Source organism: Cucurbita moschata, unplaced genomic scaffold, assembly GCF_002738365.1.
Source record: "Cucurbita moschata cultivar Rifu unplaced genomic scaffold, Cmos_1.0 Cmo_Scf00036, whole genome shotgun sequence".
In the NCBI taxonomy this organism is placed as follows: Eukaryota; Viridiplantae; Streptophyta; class Magnoliopsida; order Cucurbitales; family Cucurbitaceae; genus Cucurbita; species Cucurbita moschata.
The window spans coordinates 2,017,117-2,038,678 of NW_019268552.1; the positions used below are offsets into that span (position 1 = coordinate 2,017,117).

The following is a 21,562-nucleotide window of genomic DNA, read 5'->3' on the forward strand; positions in this document are numbered from 1 at the left end:
TGTGCATTCACACAGATCACGTATTCTTGCACAGATTTTACAGCACAGATTTTACAAGTAATCAACTTGTTCATTATTTCATCTTTTCAATTATGTTGTACCCTCCATTAGAGGTAAGCTGGCGATGTTAAACCTGCGAGCCTTATCCTTTTATTTGCTTCAGTTGGTTGGGTTGAAGATCTTTGCTTCAGGGCAGGGATAGAAAAATAATTGAAACTTAGAATGATGGGAGATGGCATGGACTGGATGACAAAGGATATTAAAATAACAACAAAATTGAAAAGATTCCATACATATGAAGTGAGAAAGAGAATGATGAGATTACAAATATGAAAACCAATGGGCTGAGGATGGGGGGATTCTTGGAATTGGCAAACCATAGTTCACACTTAATGATAAAATAATGCACATAAATGAAAACCAATGGGCTGCATTTACATAACATCTTTTCTTACATCAAAATATCCCGCCACAAAATAATAATAACAACTGGGATGAATGATTTTAAGACATGTGGGGCTACAGACTTCAACAAAGATAGAAAATTCGTGGACATTTCTATGTGCCATGTGATACTGTTAAGAAACAAGAAGGGACATAATAGTGGTTTCACAAGAGAAATGACAAGTACGTGAAAACTCAAAACTGTGATGTCTTGGCAAAAAAAAGAAAAGAGTACTTATCCAAATATTTCAAAGATGCTGGAAACGTGAAATTATTGGGAGTCAGTAATCCCGATATTCCCGTTCTATCCTTATAGACTACACCTAATCAAAACAGTGATCCAACTTGCATGACGAATCAATCACTAATTATCCTTCATAAACTAGATTTTTTTAGAAAAACCCACCTCCCAAAACCCGGAATCTTACTTTCTCTCTCAATCCTCCTTCCGTTTCTGTTCAAAATCGTCAATCTTTTGGATCAAATGGATAAAGTTCAATCCGAATCAGACTGCCCCACTTGCCCCTTTTCCTTCCTTTACATGTCTAACTCTTCCGCCTGCTTCTCCTTCCCCCTTCTCCCAACTTTTATTCAGGAATAAGAAACCTCCACGTCTTCCTTCTCTTTGTTTTCTCTGTTTCATCGCTTGTTTTTGGTCTTTTCTTGCATTTTCGGTTCAAACTTGAAAGATCTCAGGTGGGTTTCTTTCGCTGGTTTTGAGGGGCTTCCTCCTGGTTTTCGTTTTCTTGTTGCGTACTCGATTCTGCTTAAACAGAGATTAAAATTGGTGCCATTCTTTTGTGGGGCTCTTCTATTTTATGCTGACAATCTCTGGACGGCCGTTTGTTTTCTCTGCGCCATGGCTTGTTCGTTGAAGACTGGTCTCTCTGTTTCAGGGCTGAAGGATCGTTTGTGTTACTCTAATTCATCTGGGGTTTCTGGGTTTTCTACTTCTGTTTGTGCTTCCAGTTTAAAAGTGTCAAAGCAGCCGGGGTTTCCTCTTTTGAGCGTCGATTTCTTGGGGAATCCTGTAGTGATTTCGGATCGAAATGGTATTAGAAACTCAAACGCTAAAGCCCCAAATAGACTGACCGTTTATGTAAGCCTTTTTTTTCTTTTCTCTCTCTTTTCTGAATATTCCCAGCTTGATTGTTACTGTTTCTTCTGTAATGTTCTGGCTCTGAAGTTGATTTCTGAATCGACTCGTTGTTTTAGGCACAGGCATCGATTTGTGTAAGCCGAGCTCGGAGATGGTGGGAAAAAACCCTGAAACCTAACATGGTGGAGATCCATTCTGCACAAGCCCTTGTGGATGCATTGCTTGATGCTGGCGACAGATTAGCCATTATTGACTTCTATTCCCCTGGCTGTGGAGGTTGCAAAGCCCTTCATCCTAAGGTATTATCTTGTTGCTGCTTGGATTTTGGGCGCCTCAAATTGTAGAAATTTGTAATATATTTAGCTACCAATTTTGAACTGGGATTTTGGGATGTTGCTGATTGAATCAATTTGTAATACCAGATCTGTCAACTGGCTGAATTGAACCCTGATGCAATTTTTCTGAAAGTTAACTTTGAGGAGCTCAAAACCATGTGCCAAGCTCTCCATATTCGTGTTCTTCCTTTCTTTGATTCTATAGAGGCGGAGAAGGTCGTGTCTGTAGCTTCAGCTGTACAAATGCAACTGTAAGAAAACCGTCCAGATTTTCAAACTTTCGATGATAATGATAGAAACAAAGACGGAGGCTTACATCCTTTTTATTGATCTGCAGATTAAGAAATTCAAGGATGCATTGGCTAAACACGGAAGCGACCGGAGTAGCATCCTTCCAGCCAAAGGATTAGACGAGTCGGAGCTGGAACGGTTATATCTGAAGGAAAGAACATTGAAGGGTGTAGCGATGAAAGAAATGGATTGTTACGGTTCTTGGGGAACATCAGGCAATAAAATGGAAGTCATGGAAGAGAACAACATGATTCTTAAGGTGTGAAGGAAGCTATATAATGGGAGTAAGCCAAGCCAGATTGAAAGATCATACATGCTTTTGCATTTGTTTAGTTGATTTTTTCTTTCTTTGGTGGGGGGATTCTTGTACATAAGCAAGGCCTCTGTTTTTTGCTAGTGTGTGCCTTGCCCATTGCCCTGCTTTTGCCAATCTGTGAAGAACTGTAATTGCCTGTCTCTTTCAGTTTTCTAATACCACAGATGAAGCGTCAGTTCTTATTCTTTTAAAACACTCGAGTGGTCTAAAAGGTTAGTTTTTCGGGGTGCAATCTTATTATTAGGTTCGATATCAATATCAAAGCTACACCTAATTCGTTAATCTTCAATCAAAGCTACTCAAATCCTACTTCTTGATGGTCACAAAATGTTGCTAATAAGTTAGGGAAATGAAACTATACAGAAAAAGTGTCAAAACTAATAATATACATCATTATAATGGTAATGGTAAATCCAAATAGATTACCACGCACGTACTCCACGTGTCACGTGGGTTCCAGCTATACCCCCCAGATCCTGGAACTGACGTGGATTAACAAATTTCCAACTCATCATGGCCCCACATTTAAGCATATGATTCCATTATATAATTAGTTCAAACTAAATATTGACATAATTGATTCATTTGTAAAATGGGATAGATTAGCTGTAACGTGGCATACAAGTGGTCCACAGCGAACATCACATTTACTTCCACAAAAAGTTTTAAAGAATAGTTAAGAAATAAAAACTTGAAAAGTGTGGTGAATTGAGAAATAAAAAAAAAAAAAGAAATAGATATGAGCGACCAAAATGTAGAGCAATAGTTTGAAGAACAAGCTATGAATTGAGATGGTCAATGGAATTTGGGAGCTCACCTTTTCACACCGGCTCATCTTACCAATCCACGCGACGTTGAACAGTGGATGCCGTCCTGAAATTTCAACCCCCAATTCCAACGCGGCGCCAAACCTATGCACCATCCCTCACTTGGATTCAATATATTTCGGTGTGCCCTCCTGCTCTCCTTTTTTGCAAATCCCATATCCTCATCCTTCCTTTTATACCCGATTGTCTCTCCACTTGTTCCTCGCACCATTTCCATTTTCACCATTTCTTTCTGTATTTCTCCTTACATTCAATGGGTAGGCGCGGATTGTTCGACCTGGAGAGGCATTTTGCGTTCTATGGGGCTTATCATAGCAACCCAACAAATATATTTATCCATATTCTCTTCGTCTGGCCAATATTCTTCACTGCTCTCATGCTCTTCTACTACACCCCTTCCTTCTATTCTTTTCCCAAATGCCCTTGCGGCTTCAATACTGGCCTCGTTTTGAATTTTGGTTTCTTGTTCGCTTTGGTGTATGCCATTTTCTACATACTTTTTGATAAGAGAGCTGGATCTCTGGCTGCTGTTATGTGTTTTCTCTGCTGGGTTGGAGCAAGCGTTTTCGCTTTTAAACTTGGATGGACGCTTACTTGGAAGGTAAACGCTAAACCCCACCTTTTTTTCCCTTCCTCTTTTGATCCTTTTTTGTTTGTTTTATTCTTTGTCGGATAGGAATCACAATTTAATACTTCACAGATCTTACAATAACCCTATTTAGGTTGTCTGGTTTCTGCTCCAATTCAATTATTTGAACCATTTATGAATCTCAGTCCCTGTAGTTCTATTCAATTTCTTATGGGGCCGGAACTCATAGTTTTGGTCTGATGTATGAAGGGCCGGCCATGGTGTTGACTAAGCTTCTATTGACTTTATGGTTGTACTAGACTACAATTTATTTCTCTTGGTACAGAAGGACAGGTTTCATTTTCGTAGAGGAGAAAGCTTAGTGTGGCATGAAAAAAATAAAATTAGAAAGAAGAAAGATATTTGTTCGAGCTTCTTCCTACTTTATGGTGGTTGTGGGAATTTACTGCTCCTATTTATTCTTATTTTTTCAGTTTATAATGATTGTGCTGCCAAATTCATTTGGTCTCGAACCATGAATATCTCAGCTCTTCGTTGAGGCATGTTTGAGAGTAGGTTTGATATGGTTCACCTTGAGTACCCTCCCAAGACATGCTTTTAACCATTTAAGATAAATTTTGATGGTATGAAAATTTGCATTTAAAAGTGGAAAACCAAATATTAAATTGATTTCGAATCATCAACAATATGTTTTACAATGGTTTTAAACATGATAGAAGTGATTTTAACCTTTCAAAATCGCTTATCAAACTCCATGTAACTTCTATCTTTATCATCAACACATTTTCTTGCTATTCTGTTTATATGATGGTGGTTTCTGGTTTTGAAGTTAAAGCAAAGCTAGTTAGGCCAGGTTTAATAACACTTTAATTTGGCAGATGTCTACAACATTTTCTTAGAAGTTAGAATACTGATCGATGTTGCTTTCCTTGGATCCGAGTCATCCTTTTGTCGTCCTCATCACATCTCCTTTTCCCTTCCATACAATTTTTTGAGAGGCTTGACAGCATGTTAATGTAATTGTAGTCGGCTAAACTTGATGGACATCAGTGTTGAGGACATTTTTATCCTCTATCTCAACTACTTTTTGTAAGAACTATCTCAAAGGCTTGTGACTCATATTTGGGATGAGAAAGCTTGCAGCTTTTGAATTTTGGATCAGTTTGGGGATTCCTTTTAGATAATGTAATCTAAGGCCACCTTTTGAAAAAAAGTCACCACCACTACATAATATGATTCACATCGTTTCCTTTTCTTCTTAAGATATCATAGTAACTTTGACGACCACAACCATTTTTGTGTTTGTGTTTGAGTATTCCTCGGCATATTCGGACCCTGTCATTCCATGTCCATAAAGTTTTGAGTACTACTTTGCAAATTATAACTTGTAGCAAACCTAAGGACTCTACAGAACATGATCAAGTCATTGCAGAATCTATAGTCTCAAGCATAAAGCTAAAGCTGGTTATTTTGTAATTTGATATACCAGGTGGTGTTGGCTGCACAGTTGTTCTGCTGGACAAGTCAGTTTATTGGCCATGGGGTGTTCGAGGTAACTAGTTAGTTAAACATCTTAAACATGAACTTGTTTTTCAACCTTAATTCCTGATGGGTTTTGGTTTGATTTTGTAGAAACGGGCACCCGCTCTCATTGACAACCTTGCCCAAGCTTTTCTAATGGCTCCATTCTTCGTTTTGTTGGAGGTTACCTTTGCTGAAACCGTGCCCTTCTTGGATCAACAATGAAACATTTGAAAATGTAACTAATTTGTTAACTATTTGCAGATTCTTCAAGCTTCGTTCAAATATGAACCATACAACGGTTTTCACTCAAGCGTGAAGGCGAAGATCGAAGCCGAGAAGAAAGCTTGGGAAGGAAAGAAAGAAAAGAAAAGCTCTTAGCTCGAATGGAATCCCTTCTTTAGATGTATAAATACGTATATCAAGGTGTGTGGTTTTGATTTGGTTTGTGTGGGAATTGTGTAACTGCGAGCTTCAAATGTACTTAAAAAGAATTGTTGAAGTAGTGTTTGTATTTGAATAAGATTAGAAAGCTCCTGATCTCACAACCCAAATGTGGGGATTGGTTTTACATTCTTCTGTTCACATCAGAAAAAGGGTGCCGTATAAGTATGGGGAATATTTTCATTTTGTGCATTCACACCATTATTTTAGTTGATGGATATTTTTGCTTATAAGCTCGTTGTTTCACATTATTATTTAATATCTCTTTTATAACCATTTTATCCTTAAAAAGCAGGATGCTTGGTCAATGCTTCAGATTGTTTTTTTTTTTTAATGTTGAGTGTTCATTTAAACAATGTAATATTATAGCTATATCATTAATCACCATAGTTAGCTGTTAGTTTAGGGTATTTAACACTATGAGTCACCAAATGGTTTGGCAGCATGCCACCGTTTGTGTTGAGTGAAATAGGGAAGGCAGGCGTGAGTATTCTCTTATGGAGCTTTACTTCCCTTCACTTAATGTTTCTCATTCTCCTCCCTTTTCTTCCACAATCTCAACTTCTCCACCTTTCTTCTTTCTCCTTTGTTTTTTTCTTTTTCTTTTCTACTTCCATTCATTTCTGTCTTCTTGCTTCTCTCTCTCTGTAATCTTTCTCTGTTTTTGTTTTCTACTGCCAGAAGCTCTGAACCCACCACACAACCTCAATCTACTTGGAGCTGAAGGACCCATCATTTTCTTTCCCACTTAAAACCTCTGTAATCACTCTTCCATTGGGCTATAAGTTTCGTCCCAAAGATTTTCCAGACAAGATATGGAAGAAAACATGACAGCCTCTGTTCATGACGAATCCCAGATTGTTTTGCCCCCTGGATTTCGGTTTCATCCAACTGATGAAGAGCTTATTTCTCAGTACCTCTGTAAGAAAGTGATGGACGCCAATTTCTCTTGCAAACCCATTGGAGAGGTCGATCTCAACAAGTCTGAGCCTTGGGATTTGCCCTGTAAGATCTCAACTTTTTCATACCCTTTTTCGTTCTTTCTTTGAAATTTACTCATTTTGTTGGCTTTTAATGTTTGGGGTACCTCAGGGAAAGCTAAAATGGGGGAAGGGGAATGGTACTTTTTCTGTTTGAGGGATAGAAAGTATCCCACTGGATTGAGAACAAACAGAGCCACTGAATCAGGGTATTGGAAAGCCACTGGGAAAGATAAAGAGATTTACAGAGGAAAAACGCTTGTGGGTATGAAGAAAACTCTTGTTTTCTATGGGGGAAGAGCCCCAAAAGGTGAGAAATCCAATTGGGTTATGCATGAATTCAGGTTAGAAGGGAAACCCTCTGCCGTTAACCTCCCAAGCACTGCAAAGGTACAACCTTCTTTTACAACTTTACTCCCTCTGAATCTTTTGAAATTACAGAGCTGAGCTATCTGTTTTTCTTTTTGCAGAATGAATGGGTGATTTCGAGGGTGTTTCAGAAGAGTTGCGGTGGGAAAAAAGTTCACCTTTCTGGGTTAGTTAAATTGGGTTCTTCTTCCTCTGCTCTGCCGCCATTGAAGGACTCTTCTTCGTCATCAATCAAGATCAATGAATTAGCTCACGTGCCCTGCTTCTCCAACACCATGGATTCTTCTCAAAGAACCCTACCCAAAATAACTGATTGTTCTTTCAATTTCTCTTGCTTTTTGCCCACCATTTTTCCGAGAAACACGCAGCCCACTTCGTTGTACAACCCCCAAGCCATCTCTCTCCCTTTAAATTTGCAGTTTCCAAACATGGCTGGAACATTCAAACCAGAGGGGGAAAGAATCAGTGTCTCACAAGAAACAGGGCTAACTACTGATATGAACAATGAAATCTCTTCTGTTGTTTCTAATCTTGAAATGGGTCGATTGGCATTTGAAAATCAGGACAACCCCTCTGCTTCAACCGTGCCAATGAACCCCCACATCGCGTGGAATTACTGATAAAATTAAACAAGGTCTGTTTTTAATTGACGCATTATGTGTAAATGACTATTTTGATGTTAGTTTTGGTGTTACGAAAGTGAGGTCGGTCCCGTACTTCAATGGCTTCGATGTTATGTGGAGACTTATAGGTTGAATATCAATATGACAAGGATAATGGATCTCTATCTCCATCTTCTTGCCAAGTACGTGTAAGTTTATGTGATAATGGAATGATTACGATTGAGATTGTGTTTTATTCGGCTCGGTTCAAATATTAGATATTTATATCATGTGAGAACGAGACAAGTTTGAGTTGTAGTTATGATTAGTTTTAAGAGTTCAAATAATGTGTAATTATACAGGAACGAGACAAGTTTATAGTGATTACTTGCACAATCCATTTTCTCACCGATTTCAATCCATATCCATTTATTCTTAAAGTGGATGATTTTATTGAGAGTTGTAAAGCACTCACAAGCATATATATTAGTGGTACCTTTTAACTTTTTCAACAATCTAATCGTATAGAAACTATGTTAGGTTAAATGCACAAACTTGAATCAAAATATATGCACCACATCACACTATGTTCATTAACATCGGCAAATCTAACATATTTCATCTCTCTAATTCAATAATGGAATGGGAACTTGTTCAGTACAACAGTTTCTCAAAACAAAAGCAGCAAAATCAATCCTGTTGATCAACCAACTTAAGCCCCCAGGCCATGTCCTCGCAATGCCTCACATGAGGAACAAGTTTGCCAGTGTCCACTCCTTTCTTAGCCTTGCAGTCATAGAAAGGAGGTGCATGGAAACAGGGCTCCATGGACATGGCTCGACCGCAGGGTGGATTCGGTGCAGTACGATTCTCGGGTTTGTACAATATCCATGGTTTCAGACCGCCAAGACCTTGAGCCACATATCCAAAGGTCGACCATGAACTAGTGACCACTACATTAGTTGTACTTAACAAATACATCTCTGCCAATGCCTTCTGGTTATGTATACTCTTCTCAGTTTGCTGGTGTTCCTCATGACTTGGTTGGTAGAAACTAACTCTCTCTCCCGTCACCGTCGGATTCTCCCAGTAAATATCTCTCAACTTCTCGAAGTAACCAGCGGTCAAGGAAGTTATCAGCACGGCCTTTGACTTTCGACTACTAGCCAGACCGACCACATTTGTTCGCCTTTCCGTTTGTGGCAACAGATTCTCCTTCAGGGTACAGTCCAAAACCTGATCCAAGATGTGTTGAAAAGGTCCAGTTCCTGTATCAAACACTCTAATCTGAATGCCTATTCTTTCACTAGCTCTAGCCAAGTAAGCCTGATAATATCTCGTAATCAGTCCCCAAACTGAATTCACGGGATGAATCAGATATCGACCCAAGAAGTGGAAAACTGTATCTTTATTTGGGAAAAGATCATGAAGTTCTTTCTCGAATGATGGGATCAAAAAGAGAGAGGGGACAAAATAGTTGTCTGTTTTCATAACAAGCCAAGGGGATTGGTGCAGAAGAGATTGGTGTTGATCACAGAAAAAAAGCTTGTCATCATCATCATAATCATGGACCAAATGAAGATAAACAAGAGATGGCAAAATCATTCCACTTGGATCTGTGCTCCTATTGTTCTTCATTATTTTCCCATAGCAATTAGGAGAGTTGTGGTTGAATTTGCTGAATTTATGTTTCAACGGGAAATCTTGGGGCAGAAACCAGGAAACCTCAGGAAACGGTTCACAGAAGAGATCAGCCATGTCAGTTCCAGGGTCAACAAGTAGAACCCGATTTGTGAGGAGAGCATAAAGAAATGCTGAAGCGAGGGTTAGTATTCTATTCCCTAATCCACTGAAGGAAATCCACACAACATATTTACAGTCCGAGGAGCTGCTACTACCATTAGACCCAAGCTGCTCCAAAGTTTTGTTGTAAGACTCAGTGTAGACTCCACAACGCTTATGAAGATCTTCATAACTCCGCAATTTGGAGATCAGGTAAGAAGAGGGTTGGTACGCCAGCTTGCGTTGATATGAAGCTGAATTGTACCTACTAAGACAAGAACCTTCCTCATGTTTGGCAGAAAGAAGGCCACTAAGCAGTTTATCAACTGCCTCTATATCCCTATGAAGATCTCCATCCTTAGAATCTACTGAAAGAAGACAATAAGAGGAAGATAGCTGACAATGTAGTATGCAAATGAGATAAAAGTAGGGGCAAGTAAAAGGGCTGCATTTGTAATAAACTTGGTGCACTGCGAATCCAGCCGTTGTCAGAATGTTTTTGGAATGCCACATTAAGTCGATTGCCACAAAATTGCAATCATTTTGGGAGCTTAAACACTCGGTGTAGCTCTTGTAGCACTTGACACACACACACACACACAATGAACTGAAGGCAATTCAAACTGAAACTCAGAAGGCAATGACAAAGTATACTATTGCGCAAAACAATGTCTGAGATACAGAGCTAGAAGTTAGTGGCAAAAGGCATGTAGATTTACAAAAAGTTAAAAATCAAGTACCTGGGTCGGAGTTCCACTGAGGAATCCACACATCTGAACCTTCAATTACAGCATCGGATGGTGGGTCTCTAAGAACCACAGAGACAGAAAAGACCACAGAAATGAACATCATTAAAACCGCAAACATACCCATTACTCGAATCGAACTGAACCCACATTTCATTTCCTGGTTGTTCTTCAAATCGCTGAGCGGATCCTTGTCCCATAGGTTCTTGTGATCATCCTCAGTGTGCCTCATCAATCTCCTAATACTTGCATGATTTTCATCTGGGTATGAATTGAATGAACGGTTAGTGGATTTAAACTTCATTTGGAGCAAAAGGGTGGTGAAAACAGATGGCTGCAAGAGGACCTTATGGAGGTCGCCGAATATCTGTTGTCTTGGTGCAGCCAATAAACCGAAGAAATAAAGCGACTCGTGAATCGGGATCTATCTTTTAGTGTCTGTTCCGGCTTGTCGGTGTTGAGAAGCTTTGTGATCCAGTGATTCAAAACTAGAATCTTTGTGGGTCTTTTTCCAATGGAAAGTCGAACCACTTGGGCAACTAATGTTTTGATTAACCTTCCACATAAATTGCCAGAACTGTCTAATAATTACTCATTACTCGTTACTTCAATTTAGAAAAAGATAACTATCCAAACTGGACAGAGAGAAGAGAATTATTTCTAACAGTAACAACAATCTCCTGTTGGAATGTTTTTGAAAATTTGTACTATTTCTTTTTCCATACTTATAAATACCAATCTTGGACACCAATATGATATAAATTAATGATTTATATCAACCACTCGTCATAAAAGAGGTAGATCCGAACTTTTAACCTATTGATTGATAGCATATGTTATTTTTTAGATCAAGAATGGATGCAGAAATGTTGTAGGGCTAAAAATATAGAAATTAAAATGAAGTTCAGAAACTATAATAAATAAATAAGGTATGGAAATAGTATTTTGAAATTAAAATTCATGAAGAAAGAAGTCAAAAATCTAAAATTTATCGTCAAAAGAAGACATTTGAATCTCTCGCTCTCATGTCAGCAAGATAGAAGGCCAAGCATTGGCGATAAGCAATCCCTGAATTCGTACCGCTCTCCTCATCCACTCATTTCTTTTATCCATTTTTTAATTCATTGCTTTCCCATTTGTTGTTTAGATTTGGTAGTCTTACATTTTTCATGCTGGAGGGAACGAGAGCGGAACAACCCATTTTCATTGTTTGAATCTTTACCTAACCTTTGAAACCCGGAAAGGGTTCTTCGGTCGATACTCCAAAATGGCTGTTGCTCCGTTATGTCAATCCACTATGCAACCCCAGGTGAGTGGCTTTATCGGAGGCCTCACTTTTCAGAAACCAGCTCCTTCTCAACCTACCTCTCTTCCCTTTTCGAGGTAAGATTTATGGGGTGCCCTCTTTCTTATTCTTCCGTTCGATTACTTTAAGCCTCCTTGTGGGCTATGGAATCAGTTTCACAGCCGTTGCAAATCCTTGACTGTATATGAATTATAGTTTGTACATGGCAATTGATGCAGCTTTGACTTCCCCTTTGTCTTCTGGTTCATAATCACGGTATGAGGTGATAATTTAGCGGTCTCTTTAAAACTCTGAGATTGAACAAACGAGCTTTATGGATTTGTGTATTTTCTTTGTTATCTATGTGATTCGATTTGTGGGTTTTGAAATTGGGTAGATTTTGGGACGACGCCCATTGCGATTTTTGGTTCCACTTCCAACCCAGCTAGATAAAGATTTGCCGATTGTCTCCCACTTTGTACTCTATTTTTCTTCTGTACTTTCTGTGTGGATGGAGAAATGGATTATATTTATGAACAACTATTTGGTATCCAATTGAATTTTGTAGGAGGAGGTTCAGAAATGTGGTAAAAGCTTCAGCTCGGGTTGATAAATACTCAAAATCTGATATAATCGTCTCTCCCTCCATCCTCTCTGCTAACTTTGCAAAATTGGGAGAGCAGGTTCTCTTCAGTGTTCTAAACTTTCCGTTATTTTAGTTTGTTTTGCTGTGCACTTCCCCGAGTAATTTATACAATTGATTGACATTCTCATCTTTGGTAGGTGAAAGCAGTGGAACTGGCAGGTTGTGATTGGATTCATGTTGACGTAATGGATGGTCGTTTTGTTCCAAATATCACAATTGGACCTCTTGTCGTTGATGCTCTACGCCCTGTGACAGATCTTCCTTTAGATGTGCATTTGGTATGCTTCTTTCTCATTTTGATTCCCCTTGGTGTTAGCAGTGATTCTTAAGTGCTTCTGTTAACATAAAGTCAAAGCACTGTAGATGATTGTGGAGCCCGAGCAGCGTGTGCCAGACTTTATAAAGGCTGGTGCCGATATTGTCAGCGTTCATTGTGAGCAATCTTCCACAATCCATCTGCACCGTACCCTTAATCAAGTAAGATTTCCTCCTCCATAACGTGTACAACAAGATATATATACAAATGAAAAGGAAATGCAAAATCCAACATGTAGTTTACAACAATAGAATATGTAGTTTAGTGGTGTATGGCTGTTTTCTTGATTTCCTTTTGCTTCATTCTACAAAGGATTGCTTGCTGAGTTGGGAATCAAAATTGCATATATCTTTATTTATTCATAATGGCCATTCCTTTAAATATGATTCAGATAAAAAGTCTTGGAGCTAAAGCTGGAGTGGTCCTAAATCCTGCTACTTCACTCACCACAATAGAATATGTCCTTGACGGTGACTCCCTCTCTCTCCCCCCATATGTAATTGCTCACATGTTCCACTGCGACCATTATTAGAAAGAGTTGGAATGTTTGGAATGATGTTATCTGTTCTTTGGTGTTATTTTTAAGAATTTTGACATGAATTTAGGGAAGAAAAATGACCATATCTATCTTGGAGGTTAACAATTCCCTTTCCCTGTTTACAGTGGTTGATTTAGTCTTAATTATGTCGGTAAATCCTGGTTTTGGTGGGCAAAGCTTTATTGAGAGCCAAGTGAAGAAAATCTCAGAATTAAGAAGATTATGTGCTGAAAAGGTACAATTTCCCTCTTCGCTAGCTTTTTCCATCACTTGCAAACATTTCATTTGCTTTGTCGCAGGGAGTGAACCCATGGATCGAAGTGGACGGTGGAGTCGGTCCTGGCAATGCATACAAGGTGCATACAGTAACATTTCCCAAAACAGCAACTTTTATTACATGAGTTTCTAAAGCAAGTTCTGGATTGCCACCCTGATTGCAGGTCATTGAGGCTGGAGCCAATGCCTTAGTTGCAGGTTCTGCTGTTTTTGGAGCTAAAGATTATGCTGAGGGTATGATCCATACACTTCCTTCCACCCCTCCCTCTCACATTTTAATTAAATTATGCCCTCAACTCCATTCTTGAACAGCCATAAAAGGAATCAAGACAAGCAAAAGGCCCCAGGCAGTTCCAGTATGAAAGTGACTTGTACAAGATCTGAATTGCTTCAGCTGATAATAGTATTGTTGTGTTATTCATTGCCATGTAAGTTGTTCTTTATGATTTTGATAGATAGTATTCTGCTGCTACGATGCAACCTGGTCTTACCACTTGTTTCTTCTTCTAAATGCAGAGAGAATTTGCAGCTGCATATATCAGAAGGTTGTGTTCTTCAAGCTCTTATCTCAGACATGGTTGCCATCTCCACAGAAGAAGCCTGTAGATTGCCACTTGAAGATTTGTTATGTACCTATAACATCCGAGTACAAATTCGATAATATAAACTTGGGAGAAATATCTATTGTCCAATAAAATCTTCTTCTTAGGATATTTTAATCCTTTATTTTTTTTTAAAACTTATTTTGTCTCTAAATTCACGACTTCAAACGGTTTATGAGCATTTTAGAAGAATTGCAAAGACCATACAATATTTAAAAACAAAAAAAAATCCTCAACAACCATTTTATGAATTAGAACAGGTCTGAAAGTACCTCCGATTAACTTGGTCCAACAGGTATGTTTGAACGAAATTGATCAATTTATACGCACATGGTGGAGGGGATTCTGATATCGAGCGTGCGCGTTACATGTTTGATGAAATGCTTGACACAAACGTCGTGGGTTGGGAATTCCTTGCTCGCAGGCTGTGTTAGACGGGTTGATTTTGATGGGGCTGGAAAAGTTCTGGGCGAGGAATGTCCCGACATGGACTACAATGGCTGCAGGGTTTGCCCAAATGGCCATTGTAAGCTAGCTTTGTCCCTACTTAATCAAATGAAAAGGGCTGGCGTTGGTGGGCTGCATTGTCAGCTTGTGCTGAATTGGGATACTTCACAGTGGGAAAATGGATTCATAGGTATGTTGAAAGAACATGGCGAAGGAGACATCCGCAAGCATTGGTATCTCTGAGCAATGCTGTGATCCATATGTGTGCAAATTGTGGTGTTCTGGATGAAGCGTATGAAGTGTTTGAAGAAATGCCCCAATGAAACACTTTTGTCTTGGTCTAGCATTATCACTGGGTTTGCGGAACAGGTCTGTGGAGAAGAAGCCAAACAATGCTGTATGGGAGCAGTTCTAAGCAGCTGTAGAATTCACAACAATTTGCTTTCGTAGTCGATCCCAGGAACCAAGTTGCTGGATGCTTCATGCTCCTAGCGAAGCCTGGGTGGAGAATGAAACCTTTATTTTAGCCAAGTTGTACTACCTCTTTGTTTTATACTCGATTTAACAAAAAAAATAATTTTTTATTTTAAAAAACGAAGCTTGTGAACATCATTTTCACTTATTTTATTATTATTATTTTTTTTTTTGTGTTATCCAATTTTTACTGATATTTAAAAAAATCAAACCAAAATTTAATCAAACTTAATATCATAAATAAACCGTATGCAGCGTGAATTACCATACCCAATCTCGAAAAGTTTTATACTTTTGAGAAAAGGAAGAAAAAAAAAGTAAAAGAGAGAGACACGTGGGCTGACCTGGCTGGACACTGCTGGCATGCCACGTGGATTGCCAACACTTATGGTCCTCCAATGGCAATAGCAAAATTTAGAATATTTATGAAAGGAATAATTTGGTGAGAGAAAATGGAAATGGGCAATGGGTCACATTTCATTTGGTTCATTGGAGAAGATCTGCAGGTGACGTGGCTTCTTCGCCATCTCTACATAACTATCCAAACCTCACCATTTCAATATCCCCTTTTGCACTTTTTTAATCTTTCCTCTCTTCTGGTTTTGCCTTCGCTATCGTGAGCTTCAGCTTTCATCAATCTCATCCCTCCATCCCCCACCATTTTCGATCAACGCGGTGCATTTTAGCCTCAGAAGCTGATCGAGCTAAGATATTTGTTTTTCCGAAAAGAAGAAAAAATTTAGAAAAATATTAGAAAACACACAGAGACAGAGCAAAAGCTTCGTAGATTTTTATCTTCTTTTGCCTTCGCTTGCGGCTCGCCGTAAACCCCCGGAAGAATACCCATCCAGACGTCTGCTAACATGCGCTTTCTCCGGTGAAGCGGTTTTTCTTTTTTTTTTTTTTTCCCCTAAATTTTTTTTTATTCATTTCTGGTAGTCACGTTTGATCTTCGCCTCTCCGACCTCCCGGAAGCATTTAGTTTACCCTTTGCGGAGGAGTGTAATTTGTACAACTTAAAGCGATTGATAACCAGTTGCACAGTCTCCTGAGCTTTTAACAGATGGTTTCTTTTTGGTTTGATTCTGGTGTGGTGGGTGTTTAATGAGATGGGCGATCTTCTGATTCGTGAATGAAGTCGGTGATCGAAACCCTAACCCTAATTTGGATTCTGTGGGAAGGTTGAAGAAACTGCGGATGGAACTTCTCTAGTATGTATTTAACCTTTTTGTGTGTTTCCTTTTCTCTTTTCTTTCTTTTTTGGGCTTTAGTTGATTGCTTTTATTTAGGAAGGGAATCGCGTTTTGTATAGCTCCTGGTTCATCGGTTATGGATTGCAAGGAGCTCAATTTGAACGAAGATTGTGGTGCCTGTGGTAGCGGGGTAAAAAATGGAGGAGATGCGTTTATAGACAGGAGCAAAGTGAGGATTTTGCTGTGCGATAATGATTCAAAAAGTTCAGAAGAGGTTTTCAAGCTTCTTTTGAAATGTTCCTACCAGGGTACATGTTTTATTATTATTTTTCTCCTTCCCCCCCTTCCTTAATAGAATCGTCCGGATGCTAAAAGTGATGCATGATAGGTAGTCATTTCATCTACTGAAATTCCTGAATGATTTTTGCGGCTTAAGACCTCGATTAGGTTTATTACAGTATCTAGAAGTTGCTCGTGATACTATGTGATTGGGTTTAAGTCTAAATTCTAAGATCTTCTGTTACTACTGTCCTATTCTACAGGTAGCAATTGTTTAATTGGTTCACTGGTCTCTAGCTTTCTACATAATTTGCAATACTAGTAATTTACAGGAATGGTCAACTACTTCACTGATATAAGGTGTTATTTTTGTTGGCAGTCATTTCCGTGAGCTCAGCTAGACAGGTCATCGATGCTTTGAATGCGGAGGGACCTGAAATTGATATTATACTCTCAGAAGTTGACCTGCCAATGGCCAAAGGTATGAAAATGTTGAAGTATATCACCCGGGATAAAGAGCTCCGGCGCATTCCTGTTATCAGTAAGTTCTGGTTAACTGCCGATTCATCACACTGTTAATATTTCTAAATTAATAGAATGATCTGATTCTTCTCTGTTTTTTTTTTTTTTTTTTTTGGCCTTCTTTGTAAGTGATGTCAACACAAGATGAAGTCCCTATTGTCGTTAAGTGCTTGAGGCTTGGAGCAGCCGACTATCTTGTAAAGCCTTTACGGACAAATGAGCTATTAAACTTGTGGACGCATATGTGGAGAAGAAGACGCATGGTTTGCCTCTATTTTCGAACATTTGTAGTCATTTTCTTCAAATAGAATTTGGTTGTGCATCAGTTGCAAATAGACATGCAATCGAAGTGTCTAGGGAATTGGTCCTCTGAACCTTTGCAGATGATGTATATCATTGTAATTTATTACTTCCCTAGTATCTAGCTGGTCAACGCCTGGTGTTTGCAGACCCTTCCTTTTCTTGTACAAAAATACTCAATTTCATCTCACCCTGCCGTCTATCTGTTTTATGATGGCAGCTTGGACTGGCAGAAAAAAACATTTTGAACTATGAATTTGATTTGGTGGCATCAGACCCAAGTGATGCCAACACAAATAGTACTACTTTGTTCTCGGATGATACTGATGACAAGTCACGTAGGAGCACAAATCCAGAGATGGGAGTTGCAACACTCCAGGAAGATGAGGTTGGTATATTATGATTTTTTGAAGTTTTTTTGGTAAGTGTCTTTTTGACGCATTGAAATGATGGTGCGGTATGAAGTACTATATTATTAGGTTGCTTACACAGTTTGAATGTTTGAGTTTCTTTTCTTGAGGGCCGAAGAGATGCTGTTAAAGCCTAAATAAATATTGCATGTTGCCTACAGTTTTGGATAAAATAATACTATTTCGATGTTCATTTATTTTTATTTTCTTCTGAAAACCAATTTTCATTTGTTCCGAGTTTTAGATTGCATGTTATTCTTGATTGTTGAGTTAAATATGAACTTAATGACGAGTTCCCTTCTTATTTGAAGTTTTCGTTTTCCTAAATTTTGCCACTAATTCCTACCAGAAGTAACGTAAATAGGTCGAGTAGAAACTAGTTTCTTTAATGCTTGACCGGTTTATCTGAGGATTATGAAAGTACGGTTACATGGAAATCCTTATTTATTTATTTATTATTTTATGGACGCCTTCTATATTTTACCCTCAACTGGGAACTTCATTTCAATGGCGTGTACTCATCCTTTTCAGTCTGGTATTGCTGCCGCACTGGTAGAACCTCCTGCTGTTCATACAGTGGAACATCAGCCAGATGTACCTGGAATTAGCGAGCGCCGAATAGGTAAGCTAGTGATCAAATTAACCTGCTCTTTCATTAGCATAATGTTGAAAATAGTCCAAAAATTTTCCATTGGAATGTAGCAAATAGTGTCACTTCTGCTAGAAACATGCGATGAATGCCAACATGGCTTTATCTTTTGTTATAATTAGCTGCTCAGTTAACTTTTTTCTTCCACCTTTTTTTTTTAGTTTGTAATGTAATCTTTTCTGTAATGTCTTGCAGGGCAACCATCTTCATGCCCCAGAAAGAGTGAACTAAAGATTGGGGAATCATCCGCATTCTTTACGTATGTCAAATCAAGAAGTGTGAAGAATAAGGCAGTAGACGTTGAGGACAATGGCAAACGACTTTGGCTGGATGAAAATCATCAAGAAAAAACTGGTCAGCCTGTAGTTCGTCTTCCCCCCATACCAGAAAGTGTGGAGGCCTTGGAAAGCCATTCACAAGGAGACGAAATCCCAAGTAGTACTAGTTTTCCTGATTCTTTTTCTGTGGAGAGATCTTGTACGCCACCTGCTGGCTCAGGAGTTCACAAGGAAAGAAGCTTCAATGAAGAAAATTGCTCTCAAGTGCATGTGCAACCGCCAAATGGATCTCAACTTGATATTTCAGGCCTACCTGTGCAAACACAAACTGCTTATCCCTTCTATACGCCAGAAGGTATGATGTCGGCGCAACTGTACCAAAAGAACTTGCACGATATGCATAATCATGCGGCAATGATGTCACAGTACGGTCATTTTCATCATTGCCCTCCCAATGTAAGTGGGGTGGCATCTTATCCTTATTACCCCATGAATATATGTTTACAACCTGGTCAAATGCCCGCTACTAATAATACTCATTCATGGCCATCTTTTGGAAATTCATCTTCCAATGAAGCGAAATCGAACAAATTTGATAGAAGAGAGGCAGCACTGATTAAATTTAGGCAGAAAAGGAAAGAGCGGTGTTTTGATAAGAAGATTAGGTATGTTAATAGGAAGCGACTTGCAGAAAGGAGGCCCCGTGTGCGGGGTCAGTTTGTGAGAAAGGTAAATGGTGTCAATGTAGATCTTAATGGACAACCTGCATCTGCTGATGATGTCGAGGATGAAGACGAGGAGGAGCAACTATCAAGGGATTCCTCTCATGAGGATGATGGTTTAGGATATTAGAAAAGGTATGCTGGCCAAGTGACCAAGGAAATTCATTTGGTGGAATGGTTGAGTGGCCTTAATATCCCTGGAAGACCTGAAATTTATGCTCTTAAAGTTTTATGAATATTACTCGTTCCTGTATGGTTTCCGATGGAATATTTATGAAGAATGCGTAACCATTTTAATCCAGGGAAGCAAGCAAGTGTGCATGTTTACTGCATGCACTCTCATTGTTGGCAGGAGATCCAATTCTGCTGTTACTACATGATCATTTGCTTGCACCAGGTCCTAGTAGCCCTACGGTAACTGGTGGCTGGAAACCGCATCTCTTGAGAGTAATTTTACCCGGTCTTGCTGCTCATGCAGTTCCTAAGCAGGGGGGGTCTTGATGCCCAAAGTACACGTGCCTCAATATCATCTCCCTGGTAAAACTGAAATGGGTCGAATCAATCAATAGAGAATTTGACCTACACTGGACATTTGCAGAGAAGAATAGCTTGTTGGAAATTCGTCCAAATGAAGCCTAGATCTTGCCTTACCCCCAATCCCAACTTATGTGGTTCGTGAAAGATGGACCAATTTTATCCAAACTGTATGAACTATTTTTCATGTGAATTGTCTGATAAGCTGATGAAAGTTGTGTTCATAAAATTATTTGTAAAGGCTGTGGGAACTTGATTCTGTAGTTCCAGAGCACAGCCAGCAACTTCTTAAAGTCCCACATTTGTTTGGGATGCTATTGTTTTACTGGAGGAAATGTGAACCTGCATTTATGATTCAATAAGGTTGCAGTGGATCAGTTTTTATGGGGAGACATGTTCTTCAGGTACTACCCTGTTTAGTTGAACATGGCAGGAAAATCATATCTATTTACAGATCCAATATACCGGTGCATAAGATAAGCTTCCCAGTAAGTTGGTAGCTGGCAATATTAATACTAATAATCGCACATAGATATTGGAAAAACTACTGAAAAAATGAAACAAAAGTCATCTATATTCCATCCATCTCCTTACTGATAATCTGTCTTTGTGGAACACCAACATATTCATGCCGTTTAAGGCGTACATGGTGTCTTCTAATCTTGCTCTGCGCGTTATAAAATAATGTTAAAAGAAGAACCGAAGGGAGAATGAGACAAATGTTTTGAACATCCAAGTTTGGTGAAGTATGGTTGCCCATTCTTTTTGAACTGTCTTATCAAACGGATAGGTCTGGTTGGTTGGAGCAATGGCGCTGGAGGAGGAGGAAGAGGGAGTGGAAGCTTCCATCTCAGTGGGATTTAGAGATGATATTTGTTATGAGTAGGTTGTTGTTTCGTTTGATCCAGATGATGGAGACTGGTGTGAGCATTATTCTTCTTCTTCTTATTATTAATCTTCGGCTGCCAAACCAATTAATTGACGATGGAGACTGTTGTTTGTTAACTGCAGCAGCTTTTGGTTTCCACTTCTCTTTCATTTCCTCTTCCTTCTCACACGCAATATTCTCTTTCTCCTACCTCACAGAATGCTACCCCAACTCTCAAAATGTGAACCAAACGACTAAGTAACCTTCAATATGCTTATAGCCCTCAAATCTTTACCTCCGCCCTCTTTATGTATCTCCCTAATATTATATATTATACCCAAAGTCTTACCTAATATAATATATACACACAATATTATATTGGTTTATAAAACGTGACTTCTAAAAATTTGTCTACAATTTAAAAAATGTATACATATAGATATAGTTAGACAATATCCATCTGTCCTAACTATAAGTTTAATGTTTGTTTGTTTTTGCTTTGCTTTCACTTTTTGTATTGAAATATTTAAATTTCTTCTTCTTCTTCTTTTGTTGTGTTAGAGAGCACATTAAACCATCGTCCTAACACAATCTAAAACTGTAAGGTTCGAGAAAGTATTATGTTTTCGTTGTGCAATATACTAGAGCCAACCTGAGCATTGGTTACGTCATATATCTTTGATCTGAAAGTTAGATTTTAGAGGTTCAAGTCGCCACCTTCATATATTGTTAACTTGAGGAATAACGGGTAAGATGTTTACTCAATGTAAAAATTAGTATAGGGTTCAATAGTTTGAAAAACAACATGTACCAATTAAGCTAACACCATCTATTTGGTTAAGTCAATTTCATTTAAAAAAAAAAAAAAAAAAAAAAAA

At 38.7% G+C, this 21,562-nt stretch overlaps 5 protein-coding genes and 1 pseudogene across 12 annotated transcripts; 5 read left to right on the plus strand and 1 right to left on the minus strand.

Moving 5' to 3' along the window:
* Positions 1-899: 899 nt before the first annotated feature.
* LOC111431402 lies at positions 900-2,678 on the plus strand (annotated as a pseudogene).
* Positions 2,679-3,269: 591 nt separating this feature from the next.
* Positions 3,270-6,099, plus strand: LOC111431702 (uncharacterized endoplasmic reticulum membrane protein YGL010W-like). The gene is made up of 4 exons (XM_023068412.1): positions 3,270-3,913; positions 5,391-5,453; positions 5,534-5,605; positions 5,687-6,099. The coding sequence occupies exons 1-4, from the start codon at positions 3,566-3,568 to the stop codon at positions 5,801-5,803; spliced, it is 600 nt and encodes a 199-aa protein (XP_022924180.1). The 5' UTR covers positions 3,270-3,565; the 3' UTR covers positions 5,804-6,099.
* Positions 6,100-6,284: 185 nt separating this feature from the next.
* LOC111431700 (NAC domain-containing protein 100-like) lies at positions 6,285-8,071 on the plus strand. Its single transcript, XM_023068410.1, has 3 exons — positions 6,285-6,871; positions 6,959-7,236; positions 7,317-8,071. The coding sequence occupies exons 1-3, from the start codon at positions 6,682-6,684 to the stop codon at positions 7,833-7,835; spliced, it is 987 nt and encodes a 328-aa protein (XP_022924178.1). The 5' UTR covers positions 6,285-6,681; the 3' UTR covers positions 7,836-8,071.
* Positions 8,072-8,376: 305 nt separating this feature from the next.
* Positions 8,377-10,910, minus strand: LOC111431697 (galactoside 2-alpha-L-fucosyltransferase-like). 6 transcript variants are annotated; one of them, XM_023068406.1, is made up of 4 exons: positions 10,692-10,910; positions 10,496-10,606; positions 10,340-10,407; positions 8,377-9,964 (listed from the first exon to the last, which is right to left on the minus strand). In XM_023068406.1, the coding sequence occupies exons 2-4, from the start codon at positions 10,543-10,545 to the stop codon at positions 8,508-8,510; spliced, it is 1,575 nt and encodes a 524-aa protein (XP_022924174.1). In that variant the 5' UTR covers positions 10,546-10,606; positions 10,692-10,910; the 3' UTR covers positions 8,377-8,507. The 6 variants fall into 6 exon arrangements, with proteins under 6 accessions (XP_022924174.1, XP_022924173.1, XP_022924171.1 ...); XM_023068405.1 differs by having other exon boundaries at positions 8,377-9,967; positions 10,692-10,909; XM_023068403.1 differs by having other exon boundaries at positions 8,377-9,967; positions 10,340-10,606; positions 10,692-10,909.
* A 486-nt stretch (positions 10,911-11,396) lies between these two features.
* LOC111431701 (ribulose-phosphate 3-epimerase, chloroplastic-like) lies at positions 11,397-14,119 on the plus strand. The gene is made up of 10 exons (XM_023068411.1): positions 11,397-11,728; positions 12,199-12,313; positions 12,414-12,554; positions 12,640-12,753; positions 12,984-13,062; positions 13,256-13,365; positions 13,430-13,486; positions 13,571-13,640; positions 13,719-13,834; positions 13,923-14,119. Exons 1-9 carry the CDS (start codon positions 11,613-11,615, stop codon positions 13,766-13,768), a joined length of 852 nt encoding a protein of 283 aa, XP_022924179.1. The 5' UTR covers positions 11,397-11,612; the 3' UTR covers positions 13,769-13,834; positions 13,923-14,119.
* Positions 14,120-15,426: 1,307 nt separating this feature from the next.
* On the plus strand, positions 15,427-20,193 carry LOC111431698 (two-component response regulator-like APRR1). 3 transcript variants are annotated; one of them, XM_023068407.1, is made up of 8 exons: positions 15,428-15,806; positions 15,869-16,140; positions 16,242-16,430; positions 16,781-16,942; positions 17,053-17,186; positions 17,444-17,611; positions 18,165-18,255; positions 18,478-20,193. In XM_023068407.1, exons 3-8 carry the CDS (start codon positions 16,259-16,261, stop codon positions 19,410-19,412), a joined length of 1,662 nt encoding a protein of 553 aa, XP_022924175.1. In that variant the 5' UTR covers positions 15,428-15,806; positions 15,869-16,140; positions 16,242-16,258; the 3' UTR covers positions 19,413-20,193. The 3 variants fall into 3 exon arrangements, with proteins under 3 accessions (XP_022924177.1, XP_022924176.1, XP_022924175.1); XM_023068409.1 differs by having other exon boundaries at positions 15,427-16,159; XM_023068408.1 differs by having other exon boundaries at positions 15,427-16,140; positions 16,219-16,430.
* Positions 20,194-21,562: the final 1,369 nt, after the last annotated feature.

Bases quoted from the DNA above. Each gene is read 5' to 3' on its own strand.
- LOC111431702 (XM_023068412.1), top strand. From the start codon at position 3,566: ATGGGTAGGCGCGGATTGTTCGACCTGGAGAGGCATTTTGCGTTCTAT. The intron at 5,454-5,533 runs GTAACTAGTTAG...TTGATTTTGTAG, and splicing joins TTGGCCATGGGGTGTTCGAG to AAACGGGCACCCGCTCTCAT. The intron at 5,606-5,686 runs GTTACCTTTGCT...AACTATTTGCAG, and splicing joins CATTCTTCGTTTTGTTGGAG to ATTCTTCAAGCTTCGTTCAA.
- LOC111431700 (XM_023068410.1), top strand. From the start codon at position 6,682: ATGGAAGAAAACATGACAGCCTCTGTTCATGACGAATCCCAGATTGTT. The intron at 6,872-6,958 runs GTAAGATCTCAA...GGGGTACCTCAG, and splicing joins TGAGCCTTGGGATTTGCCCT to GGAAAGCTAAAATGGGGGAA. The intron at 7,237-7,316 runs GTACAACCTTCT...TTCTTTTTGCAG, and splicing joins ACCTCCCAAGCACTGCAAAG to AATGAATGGGTGATTTCGAG.
- LOC111431697 (XM_023068401.1), bottom strand. From the start codon at position 10,649: ATGAAGTTTAAATCCACTAACCGTTCATTCAATTCATACCCAGATGAA. The intron at 9,968-10,339 runs GTACTTGATTTT...GTCTTCTTTCAG, and splicing joins TCAGTGGAACTCCGACCCAG to TAGATTCTAAGGATGGAGAT.
- LOC111431701 (XM_023068411.1), top strand. From the start codon at position 11,613: ATGGCTGTTGCTCCGTTATGTCAATCCACTATGCAACCCCAGGTGAGT. The intron at 12,555-12,639 runs GTATGCTTCTTT...AAAGCACTGTAG, and splicing joins TTCCTTTAGATGTGCATTTG to ATGATTGTGGAGCCCGAGCA. The intron at 12,754-12,983 runs GTAAGATTTCCT...AATATGATTCAG, and splicing joins TGCACCGTACCCTTAATCAA to ATAAAAAGTCTTGGAGCTAA.
- LOC111431698 (XM_023068409.1), top strand. From the start codon at position 16,259: ATGGATTGCAAGGAGCTCAATTTGAACGAAGATTGTGGTGCCTGTGGT. The intron at 16,943-17,052 runs GTAAGTTCTGGT...CTTCTTTGTAAG, and splicing joins CCGGCGCATTCCTGTTATCA to TGATGTCAACACAAGATGAA. The intron at 18,256-18,477 runs GTAAGCTAGTGA...AATGTCTTGCAG, and splicing joins AATTAGCGAGCGCCGAATAG to GGCAACCATCTTCATGCCCC.